Raw genomic sequence first — 12730 nt, forward strand, 5'->3', positions numbered from 1 at the left:
CAATGGTTGGTCGAAGAAAGTGAAGACAAATAGGTAAATGGTCTTTTTTTCTTTTCTTTTTCTCTTTGGTAGATTTTAAATTCATATAGAGATGTAAATTGGATTAGGCGGTATGGATCCGACATTATATATATGTGTTGTGCTGACCCATATCGAGTTGCTGAACCAATTCTTCAAACATTCAGCACACAAAGGACACACCAAATTTAGAGAAAATGATTCACATATACCCAAAACAAGGGAATTTGCAAGTGTTCCCTCGAAATCTCACATTACATCGAGGAAAAAAAAGCCATAGCGGAAAGAAATAGACTACAAGTATATTTGGATCGTCGCACGAAATCATCACCTCTGACCAAGAAATGAGATGTGAATTGATTGATAAACTTCACCAATCTTCAGTAAAATACCTTGGATTGACTAATAATGCCGCCTGTTGCTATTTCTTGCCGTCGAATGAATGCATCATTCATGAAACACACATTAAAATTTGCCTGAGTATTGATTGTGAGACGGAACATCAAGTTGAATATTAGAACGCCCAACAAATCTCTCCCTCAAATTCAGACTTAAGCCCTGGGATCATCCATGTCAGTGTTTTGCTTGCTTGTCTGAAGGATCACCATTTGGATGGACTTATTGCTTTATTATCAGTGTGATCATTCTCATCCAGAACTGCTACTTGCTAGTTTGTACTCACCTTCTAGAAAATTGCTCATCGTCTAGAGGCTCCCTGAACATTCACTACGGTGGCCCGAATCCTCGAGTAGCCTTCCCTTGCTGAACATCTGCGTTCCTACCACAAAGGATAGTGTCTTTCATAGTTAAGCTTTCATTTTTTTTTCCCAATGAATTCAAAAGACAGCATAAATCTGTGTAAAACTTGTGTTAGTAACTATGAAGTGGAAACAGAAACACAGTTTCCAGTTCATGCAATAAGTATCAAAACATGTTCATTTGTCTGTAGAGAATGCCAAGCTATAAAAAATGAGCATTTGGCCCAAATGCCAAGTTCAGACAAATTTAAGCAAGGTGCAAATGTAATAAATAATATTTCCTTTAAGAAAAAACTATGGATTATCTGAACAAATACAGTATGGAAGGGAAGAAGAATGTAAATCAGATTAAATAGTTGATTTTTTCAGACATTCCTATAAATAGTTGAATATCTATGAGATGAGTTATACAAATAACATCAGGAATCCTTGAAGATCAATATGAGAACTTGAATCTGTCTTGCTTAGAAATTGCTAGCCTATAGACAATGCTTACAAGATGATATATATAATTACATATGGACCGGAAGATGTAGACAAGGACAAGCAGTGAAGGCACTAACCTGAAGCTTACCTTGTAGAGAATGCTCATTTACAGCAAAAATAAAGTTAAGACAGATGGCCTTTTTCTTATATTCAGACACAAAAGGTCCTATCTGATTGGAGCAGAGTCATATTTATCATTCATAGCATGCAATTACTGGCTAGCAGATCTATGATGGGCAGAGCTCAGAATGAGATTCCATCTGCTTCATCCACAGTGACCATTTAACAGCCTCTAGGAAACTTTCGTTCTTTTGGAGGGAGGTTATGAGGTTGGAATATGTTATTCTGTCAGGTCTAATCCCTCTACTCCTCATTTCTTGTACCACATTAACAGCCTCTTCTACCATTCCAGCAATTCCATATGCCTTGATCAAGGTGTTGTAACTATACAAATCAGGTTCAAGCCCACGATTCTTCAGTTCAGCAAGCACACAAGCAACCTCTTTGATCCAGCCCTTTGTCCCATAGATGTTTATCATAATGTTGTAAGTATAATGATCAGAAATACACTGAGCTTCCTTCATCTTACGCAAAATATCATGGAACTCCACCAGTCGGTTATCTTTTCCATATGCATCCAGCAGGCAGTTATATGCTTCCAAGGAAACAGGGTGACCTGAAGATTGCATTTTGTCAATAACAGTTTCCATGCTCTGGAAATCCTTGCTTTTTCCGTATGCTGCTATGATGGTGTTGTAGGAAATAACATCTGCCAACCCCTGCTTGTGGGCCACGCAAAATACTTTCCAAGCCTTCTTAAGCATTCCGGTTTTTCCATAGACATCTAGCATTACATTGAAAGTTATAGTGTTGACGGCACACCCATTCCGCATCATTTCCTCAAACAACCTTGAGAGCTCATCCACAGGTAAGGCACGGGCACAACAGTTTATAACACAATTGTACATTGCCTCATCCCATACAACTCCACTTTTAAGTATCCAATAGTAGACATTTGCCAACTTATGTGTCATGCCACATTGTTGATAGGTCCGAAGCATGTCACGGAATAGAAATGTATCGGGGACTACATTCTTCTCTTTCTCCATCATTTCCAATACCACACAAGCATTCTCCAGGGACCCTGCTCGGATATACATCCTCACCACTATACTATAGGCAATCATATCAAGGGTGACACAGTTATCTTTCAACTTTAGGTACAACTTCTCAGCTTCATTAAACCTATCCATGGCACTGTAGATATCAATCATAGAACATGTTATATGAAGATTTTGATTAAACCTAGAATCAGACATCTGCAGATAGATCTTGACTGCATTCTCGTAATGGCTAGACTCCTTGCAAGAACATATCAATAGATGATACAAGTTTTCTTCAAAACTAGTATCTTCCCATTTTTTCTCCTTTAAAACTCTTAAAGCATCATCAATCAATGAATTTTTCACATAGGCAATAGCTAAAATAGAACATGACGTAGCATCTAACAATATTTTCTGATAAAAAGATGCCTCTAGAATTTGAGGCACACTTTCTATCCTTCCTGCCTTTTCATAAGCCTGAAGAAGACTACTAACAATTGAAGAATATTGACAACCTGCTATTCTCATGTCTTCAAGTGTTTGAGTAGTGCCCATCACATCCCCATATTTAGCTTGCAGATTAATTAGGGTATAGAAGTTGGAAGAGTTTGGGTGAAATCCTAAACTTTTAAGTTTCTCATAGTACCACAATGCTTCCTCATAGTTGTCAGTTCTTCCAAAGCCTTCAACCATGGACCTATAGGTGGTTTCATCGGGATTTAAACCAACACTTTCAAGATTTTGAAATAAATGCTTTGCAGCCTTCATGTTAGCAACCCTCCCATACCCAGTGATCAAGGTATTATATGCAATAATATTGGGAGGCATCCCAGTTTCGAGCATGGACTTCAACACAGCTTCAGCCTCTTCTGTTTTACCTTGTTGACAGTAAGCATTAAGGCGCACTAACCAGTTCTCTGTATCTGGAAGGATTTTCTCTTCGTTCATAACCCTGATGATATCTTCTGATTTGTGGTACAGCCTGAGGCGAGTGCAAATGGTGATCATGGCTGAGTATGCTTTGATGCATTTCAATTTCAATCTTCTCATGTGACCAAATGCAAATTCAGCTTGAGAAAGACAAGACTTCTTTTGGTAAAGTGCCATAAGCATGCCAATCGTAGCAACATTAGGATCGATGCCCTTCTCCAACATCATGTGAAACCATTTTGTTCCCCATCCAACTAGCCCCCTTTTGGCACATACATATATTAGTGGATTGAAGACCTTAACATCCAATTCGCACAGGGACTCAGAAGTCATTTCCTGAATTAACATACTGGCTCTAGACCAATCCTCCTTCCTCGCCAAGGCTCGCAATACTAAGCAATAAGCATCAATATTTTCTCCAACTTTTCCATACTGCCTCATCCATTCAAAGAACTGCACTGTCTTTTCCTCACTTCTCTTCTCAAGGCGCTTAAGAATAGAGTTACAGTGTTCCATACTAGAATCAGGATTAGCATTAGATTCTCCAGCATCAATTTCGCCTTCAGCAATCCTTTTCTCAAACACATCCTTGCTTGTAGGAATTAACATACTTGAAACTTTCTGCTGCGATGCTTTCTGCATTCTCTGGAACCGATTCCATATTTTCCTCCTGTTCTTCGTACTTGTGGTCTTATCCTGAAGATCCAGCGTCTTTGAGACCGGATTCTTAAGGTTCAAATTCCCGTCATTTTTGTTGACAGATCTAGTGGCCAAAATGGACCCATCCTTCCTATCCAATCCACAAACCACAAAATTCTCCAATCGAACACTACGTTTGAGCGACAAACCACTCGCGTCTTCATAAGAAGAAATCAAACTAGTCTTCTCCCGATTGCCTACATTCAATCGGCTCGAACCCTGCTTGCCTGCTTTCTTCTTGCCCACGATGAACCTGAAGCCAAAGCCTGATTTTGATGAGTCGAAACAAAGCAAAGCGACCGCACACGAGTTAGGGTTCCTCAATTGACTGCGTTGCTTCAGCTCGTGGACATCCCAACCTGCAGCAATCTTCAGCGAACCCATGCGATCGTCTAACGAAACTGCAACCTGAGACCACAAAGCAAGTACAAGAATCGATCAGGAAAACGAGCAGACCACGAATCCAAATGCACAGAAGACAGAATAAAGGCGCGATCGAAGGAGAAGAAGCGCTAAAGCGCACCTGGTCAGCATGAGCGGATCGAAGCAGCAGGCAGAAGAGGAAAAAAATAAAAAGGATTTGAAGATTTTTAACACAAACTCAATTTATAGGGAAGAGCGGAACCAGCGATTCGTTGGTTTTCTTATCTCTCTTTTGTTCGCAAGATATTTCTCCATCGCCAGATCACGATGCACTTTGGATGGTCACCACGTGTCCCATACAAACGGCGGATGTATTTGGATGAATTGGGCTGCCATAGACCGAAACTGGGCCGGATCTAGGTCATCAACCATTGGAAGGATAAACAAACGAATAAAACAAAATTAGCTCTTGGATGATCGATCTAATTCCATAAAAAGTTTTCATCAGTCATTAAGATAAATCGAATGATAATTTAGATTTCTGTAAATATGTCATAGTTGAGGATCAAACTATAGATGATAATCTGGATGCCCTACCATGACACCATAGTCCCGAGGACGAGTTCCTTCATGTAATGTTTACTATTTAAGTGGTGAAAAAAATTATTCATAATTTATCTTTCTATAAATGACTATGGAATCGATTATGTGAGGTACCGAGGGTTAACGTATGATCTTTTGTCACCAATGTTTGCTCGAATAGACCTCATTGGGTGTCTGACTTCCCTCATGTAAAGGGTCATTGTGCTAGGATAAAAATACCCCTCATGATTTACCAACCTATATTTAGCCGAGGGCCGAAGATACTAGGCTGCCTAAGGTAAACGTTATTACCTTTTGCTCAAATGTTTGCTCCAATAGGTCTTGGGGTCCATTCTTAATGGGAGCAAAATGTCTCGTTGGATGTCTAATCTCCTAAATGTAAAGAATTGTTGTGTTAGGACAAAATATCTCTTGTGATTTACCTATATGTATCTTATCATGAGATCGACAATAATGACTGATCCGGTGACAAGGACGGGGGACCCTCGTTGGCGGAAGGTCAACGACACATGGAGGTCGAAGGTCAGGAGAGTCAACCCGGAGATAGGCCGACCGGAAGAAGCAGGCCTACCGACCGGGCATCGCAGGCCGACCTGCCGTGAATGCCCCGAACCGAATGAAAGACAACCCGACTAGGGGGGTCGAGTTTCCGATGCTCCAAGGCAAAAAGGTTTCAAGGCCGAACGGAATGTCCGTTCGACCGGGCACCAGGCAACAGAGGTAGGGCAATATCATCCGAGCATACGGCCGGGAGGTATCCCGGTCGGACCGATGTCTATAACCGGCGACAGGAGTAATATGCCTGTCGAACGGCCTACCCGCTCGGCCCTGGAACAGACAGGGGACGCAAGAGGACAAAGGAGACAGGGGATAACTGTTGGAGCAATACCAATGGTCCGTGGGATCATGTGTTTTGGTGTTTGGGCAAAGAGTTTAAGTTAGGTTTACCCTTGTTATTTGATATGTGTACTTGAGTTGTGCAGGACTGCAGGTGACACATATGACTCAGGTTGACGGCTTCGGGTCCGGTGAAGGATGGAGCATCCGAGGGACCATGGACAAGGCAGCGAGGACAAGGGCCGAGGGAAGCGACTTCGAGGCATAGGCGAAGGATGGCATTGGGGACGAGCCGCGGGCTTGGATGCATCCGAGGGACGAGAGCCAAAGGAAGTAGGCTTGAAGGCAAGAGGTCAAGGCTGCAAAGAAGAGTCAAATGAGTCGTGAGGGTACGAGTGCATGAGAGATTGTACTCGGAGTAAAATCTTAATTTTAGGGTTTTACTGTAGAGGCGCTGTAGCAGTTACTGCAGCGCACTGTAGCAGTCGACTGGTGTATGGACCAGTCGACTGATGCACTGTAGCAGAGAGCCGTTGAGATAGCCGTTGGGCTGACATCAGTCGACTGGTGCAAGGACCAGTCGACTGGTAACGGGCAAATCAGGTTCTGATTTGTTCCAAGCTCTATAAGAAGGAGCTTGGTATGGCCGGCCAAGGCGACGAAATTAGACTTGGTTAAAGCCTAATTAGTAGTCACCAAAGTGCTCAATGTTCTCTTGTGTCCAAGTGTTCTTGGTTGGAGTTGTGGTGAGATTTCTCCACCCACAAGGAGGTTGAGCTAGCCGGAGTTTGTCGGGGACTAATCCACCGACGGATTGAGGGATCGTCCACCTTACGGACACGCCGTGGAGTAGGAGCAAGTTATCTCCGAACCACGTAAACGAACGTGTTAGCGGTTTGCTCTCTTGTTCTTGTATTTGTATTTAGCTTTCATATTTGTGTTGTATTATTTGTATTCCGTTGCGCAACTAACAAATACGTAGAAAGCGATCAATTTGGGGGCGCCGTCTATCCAACCCCCCTTCAAGCCGGCCACCGATCCTCCAACAAGTGGTATCAGAGCGAGGACGCTCTCCGTTGGACTAACCTCCAAGGAAGCATAAGATGGCCGGGTTCATTGTCCCTCCAAAATTTGAAGGAGGAAGCCTTGGGGACATCACCTTTTGGATGGTGAAGATGAAGAGCTTCCTCGACACAGATTGGGACACAATGATGGTCGTCGAAGAACCATTTGAAGCCCCAAGAGACAAGAAAGGAAAGAAGCTCCGAACACGACATTGGACGGAGGAGCAAACCTCACGATCGGAGGCAAACTCAAAGGTAATAGCAATTTTAATTGATTTATTGCCTCCTAATGTGATAAATGGTGTAGGTGAGTATAAGAACGCCCATAATTTGTGGAGCAAAGTGAAGAAATTTCCATGGGAGGAATTTTTGCCTACATAAGAAGAAGAAGAAAAATCCGAAGAAAGTGATGAAGTGGTCCAAGAGGAGAAAAAGGACCAATCGGATGTGGAGCCCAAGGAGTTGAGCTTAGTAGCTCAAGAAGAGGAGGTGGAGCAAACGGAAGTTGAGTCACGCTCAACATCCGAGGAGGAGAAGGAAGATGAAGCATCATCAACATCCTCAAGGGTTGAAGAAGAATCCAAGACGGATGAAGAAGAGGTCTTGGAGGTCAACCTAGTGAGCACCTCCACCGAAGCTAAGTTAAAGGACCACATTGTATGCTTCGGGTGCAATAAGAAAGGACACTACAATAGTAGATGTCCTATGAGTAAGAAGAAGGTAATTCCTAAACCTAATCAAGTTATTTTAAATGCTAACATGGGTGGTAGGAATGAAGAAACCCAAAAGAAGAGGATGCACATTGTATGCTTCACATGTGGAGAGAAGGGCCACTACCACACCAAATGCCCCAAGAAGGGAGAAATTAAGAAGCTAGCGCATCTAAAGAAATGGGAGAAGAAGAAGAGAAGCAAGAGTCAAGGGGGAGTTTCAAGGGTAAGGGAGGTATATCCTAACTTGAAGTTTAATTCAAATTTAAACTCCTTCATGCATGTTAGAAATAATTCTTATTATTTACCCATGCAAAATTTTGGTTTTAGATATCATGATAGGAATAGGGTAAATATCGATCATAACCCTAAGAGGCCTATGCATGATAGACCTAGGCAAGTTAAATTCTCATTACCTAAGGAGAAGAAGGTAATAGAGAACCAAGGCATTAATCCCAAGAAGGGGAGACATATGCCTAGAAAGGGTAGGTCTAGGAATGTCCAAGGAGGACATGTTGACTCTAGGTTTAGGAACCTAGAAAGGGAGAATCAAGCTTTGAAGGCAAAGCTTGATGGTTTAGAGAAATTCCTTAAGAGATTCACTATTGAATCTAAGGGATTGAGTATGGTGTTGGGGAGTCAAAAATCCAACAATGATAGATCGGGCTTGGGATACCGATCTAGTCCCTCCAAGGCTAATAAGAGATCATATGCTAGGGTGACAAATGATCATGGCAAGGGAGAGTCCTCCAAGGCTAAGGGAAAGTCTTATGCTAAGGTTGCATATGACTATGGCAAGGAAAAGTCATTTAATGGTAAGAAGAAATTAACCAAGGACAAGGTGTCCAAGGTTAAGAAAGTTACGTTTGTAGGCCAAGTGTCACCGGGGGTGGACCGATGTGGCCTAGCCATTGTGGATGAGTCACCTAGGGAGGTGGCTAAGGCTAAGAGCTCTAGGGGGAGCTCCAAGAGTCAATTTGGGACCCATGGCCAATGGATCTTAGGTGGGTTCTACTTGGGGGTCTAGAGGAGCCATGGAGTATGCCAAGTGGTTTAGAGACGGACTTGAGTCTCAAACCTAGGGAATTGACACACATGGTTTGTGTTTCATGCAAGAAATATGACAATTGGGGTCATATTACATGATAATTGGTTTTGGATGTATAGATGCCATATAAACCAATGCTAGGGATGCATTGTGGGTTGGTATGGGCAAATACATCAAGAGGAAGCCAAAACTAAGACTTTAGGTCAAGGTTCAATTGAACCATTTAGCTAGTTTTGGATTTTGTGTCAATCTTGGGATTGGTGATAGATACATTTTGTAATATATTTTTCCCAAGTAGACAAGGGTACAATAGACCTCTCCACAAAATTTGAGAATTTTTGGAGGTCTAGGGAATTTCTGGTGCATTTCTGAAGTTGGCCTGAAAAGGCTGATTTTTTCAGAAATAGGGTACCAGTCGACTGGTACAGATACCAGTCGACTGGTAACAGTGTTTTTGAGCACAGAATGTCTCTGTAAGCTCATTTTGTCGATACCAGTCGACTTGTGCCGATACCAGTCGACTGGTAACAGTAGATTTCGACCACAGAATGCTTCTGTAAGGTTCTGTCGAAGGGGGCAGTCGACTGGCACTTTGGGCAGTCGACTGATACCAGCCTGAAAGTGTTTTTCAGCGCTGATCTTGACCATGTCAACTCGTTTAGATATATGGGATCCATGGGGGATAAATACATGAGTTTAGGGTCAGTTTGGATGATAAGTTTTCAACAATTGGGATATTGTTGGAGAACTTTTTGGATGTTAGGCAAAGGGGGAGAAGTAAGGTTTAGTTGGGAAAACCTGAAAGTGCCTTTGCGTAGGGGGAGCCTTGTGATAGGTTCTTAAAAAGCCCTGTGGTAAAATCCTAGCTCAATGGAGAGCGTAGGTGTAGGGAGAGCCTTGTGATAGGTTCCAATGCATGTTTGCATTTTGTTTCGGCGGTTGCCAAGTGAGCCTTGGCAACGTAAGTCCATTCGGCGGTTGCCAAGTGTGTAGCCTTGGCAATGTAAGTCCATTCGGCGGTTGCCAAGTGTGTAGCCTTGGCAATGTAAGTCCATTCGGCGGTATAAGTCAAAGTGTGTAGCCTTGGCATCGTAAGTCCATTGTATTAGCATGTTTATTTGCTATTTGTTTTCCCTAACTTAAACGTATTGCCAAACACCAAAAAGGGGGAGATTGTTGGAGCAATCCCAATGGTCCGCGGGACCATGTGTTTTGGTGTTTGGGCAAAGGGTTTAAGTTAGGTTTACCCTTGTTATTTGATATGTGTACTTGAGTTGTGCAGGACTGCAGGTGACACATATGACTCAGGTTGACAGCTTCGGGTCCGGTGAAGGATGGAGCATCCGAGGGACCATGGACAAGGCAGCGAGGACAAGGGCCGAGGGAAGCGACTTCGAGGCATAGACGAAGGATGGCATTGGGGACGAGCCACGGGCTTGGATGCATCCGAGAGACGAGAGCCAAAGGAAGTAGGCTTGAAGGCAAGAGGTCAAGGCTGCAAAGAAGAGTCAAATGAGTCGTGAGGGTACGAGTGCATGAGAGATTGTACTCGGAGTAAAATCCTAGTTTTAGGGTTTTACTGTAGAGGCGTTGTAGCAGTTACTGTAGAGCACTGTAGCAATTACTGTAGCGTACTGTAGCAGTCGACTGGTGTATGGACCAGTAGACTGATGCACTGTAGCAGAGAGCCGTTGGGCTGACACCAGTCGACTGGTAACGGGCAAATCAGGTTCTGATTTGTTCCAAGCTCTATAAGAAGGAGCTTGGTATGGCCGGCCAAGGCGACGAAATTAGACTTGGTTAAAGCCTAATTAGTAGTCACCAAAGTGCTCAAGGTTCTCTTGTGTCCAAGTGTTCTTGGTTGGAGTTGTGGTGAGGTTTCTCCACCCACAAGGAGGTTGAGCTAGCCGGAGTTTGTCGGAGACTAATCCATCGACGGATTGAGGGATCGTCCACCTTACGGACACGCCGTGGAGTAGGAGCAAGTTATCTCCGAACCACGTAAATGAACGTGTTAGCGGTTTGCTCTCTTGTTCTTGTATTTGTATTTAGCTTTCATATTTGTGTTGTATTATTTGTATTCCGCTGCGCAACTAACAAATACGTAGAAAGCGATCAATTTGGGGGCGCCGTCTATCCAACCCCCCTTCAAGCCGGCCACTGATCCTCCAACAATAACATCATCCTCGAGACACCTGCCGCCGACAAACAGCAGAGTTAGTGGCCGAGCCGTACACAGGATCATACGGTGGAAGCTTCCACCGTCACATCCGAGATATGCTCGGACGATTGCGGAATGACGCCAGAGGTACTTTTCTGACACAGGCTCGTTAAGATAAGTTTGGGGAAGCGTGCACGTATCGGGAAGTGTGCCCACGTTTCCCCAGGGCCCTATATAAGGACCCTCAGACGTCGACGAAGGTATGCACACATCTCTACTGTAGCCTCGTTACTCTGCCTCCCTCGTTGCCTGACTTGAGCGTCGGAGGGCCGTCGTCGGGAAACCCTCCCGGCTCGACTTCCTTGCAGGTTCGTCGGAGAGCTACACCACCAGTCGAAGACAGCGGAGTGTACCACACCCCCAACGTCCGTCGACTCAGCGCTTAGACAGGATCAATGACCATTTAGGATGAACGATATTACTTTTTACTCTAATATTATGTCACACCTCTATCCAAGCAATGTTAGGCCACACCTCTATCATGAACCCCAAGTGTTTTTTTTTTAATTTCCTTTGACTTAAATACTTTACCCTAACTCTTATTCCCTAACTCATAAACACCGAACCATAAGCTGTAAACGTAAATACACTCGGTTCTCGTAAGGAGCTCACGGATATATATATATATATTAGGTTTGACTAACTACTATACATAAAATACTATTACATCAAAATATTTTTATTAACTTTGTCAAAATTACTAAAATACTATCAAAATTTATTTTAATTTGACCGAAATCACTTTAAATTTTTTATCAACTATCTAGGTAGATAGTTCAACTGTTATAACAACTAATACAACGTAATAGGAACTGCTAAGTAGTTATTACAACACTGTAATAATGTAATAATATTATATTAGTTGTTACAATACTATAGCAACTTCTATAAAAAATTTTAAAGTAATTCTAAGTAAGTTAAATGAATTTAATGGAATTTAAATGATTTTGACGATATTTTGATATAATAGTTTTGTATGTATTGTAATTTTGATTAGAATAAAATTACAACCCATGGTTTTTTAAACTTTTAATGGGTTCAAAAAAAAAATAAAGGTAGGACTCAGGTTCGACCAAAAGGAAATTCCGTTTCCGTTCACCAAATTATTTGATCACACTGTAGTAGCTATAACAGTAGTCAGAATAATGATATCCTCGGAATAAAATATATGATGAAATTCTTATTTGACGATCATTATAAAAGAGACACCCATTAAACATAGGTGTTCTTTTTTATTTTTATCCTATATATTTAACTGAAACCACACTTAAAAATATAAAAATAAAAAGTATTTTCTGATCTTCAATCATTACTTGGAGGATCCATTGAGCAAATAACACATCAAGAGAAAGGAACGAAAGAGATGGATCACTAATGGAAAAAGGGAGAAAGATGGATCACCTGAATTGCCTAACGCATTATCTTCACATCCAGAGGCCATCAAAAGCAGCAGCAGCAGATCATTCAAATTGACTTTTGTCAAGTGGCGGCATCATCAACAAGCATTGGCCACAATGAATAATGGGACATCAGCCATCTTCTCCACCCTCTTTAGCATCTCGTGCATTACGACATTGTGGGAGACAAACCTTGAAAAGCCAAATGCAGTGCAAGACACATCACTTAGTAGCAATGACAAAAGATTGAGAACCTCTAGCAAAATATAGAAGTTTCATGCTCATAATTCTCTTTTCTTTTCTTTTTTTTTGATGATTTATATGAAATCTTTTCATTAGTTGACTTACCACTGAAGTGTGCCATCATATTGACAGAGATATCCACAGACCAGTTCCCTTTCATTCTCCTCCACCTTTGAGATTGTGGATTAGAGTGCTACATTGCATCATTGCTTAAGAAGATTGCAGCAGGTAAACACACACTAATAACATA

General features: G+C 42.2%; 1 protein-coding gene across 12 annotated transcripts; it reads right to left on the reverse strand.

Annotated features, from left to right (window-relative positions):
- Positions 1-180: 180 nt before the first annotated feature.
- LOC121998751 (pentatricopeptide repeat-containing protein At4g30825, chloroplastic-like) lies at positions 181-12727 on the reverse strand. Of its 12 annotated transcripts, none has more exons than XR_006116572.1 (6): positions 12586-12727; positions 12242-12429; positions 4518-4773; positions 1351-4402; positions 701-788; positions 181-611 (listed from the first exon to the last, which is right to left on the reverse strand). XR_006116572.1 is itself a non-coding variant. In XM_042553790.1 (4 exons), exon 4 carries the CDS (start codon positions 4376-4378, stop codon positions 1490-1492), a length of 2889 nt encoding a protein of 962 aa, XP_042409724.1. In that variant the 5' UTR covers positions 4379-4402; positions 4518-4773; positions 12242-12429; positions 12586-12727; the 3' UTR covers positions 181-1489. The 12 variants fall into 12 exon arrangements, 2 of the variants coding, with proteins under 2 accessions (XP_042409724.1, XP_042409725.1); XR_006116570.1 differs by having other exon boundaries at positions 701-796; XR_006116571.1 differs by having other exon boundaries at positions 1340-4402.
- Between the last annotated feature and the right edge of the window lie 3 nt (positions 12728-12730).

This window comes from Zingiber officinale, chromosome 6A (genome assembly GCF_018446385.1).
Source record: "Zingiber officinale cultivar Zhangliang chromosome 6A, Zo_v1.1, whole genome shotgun sequence".
Classification (NCBI taxonomy): Eukaryota; Viridiplantae; Streptophyta; class Magnoliopsida; order Zingiberales; family Zingiberaceae; genus Zingiber; species Zingiber officinale.

Bases quoted from the DNA above. Each gene is read 5' to 3' on its own strand.
- LOC121998751 (XM_042553791.1), bottom strand. From the start codon at position 4,378: ATGGGTTCGCTGAAGATTGCTGCAGGTTGGGATGTCCACGAGCTGAAG.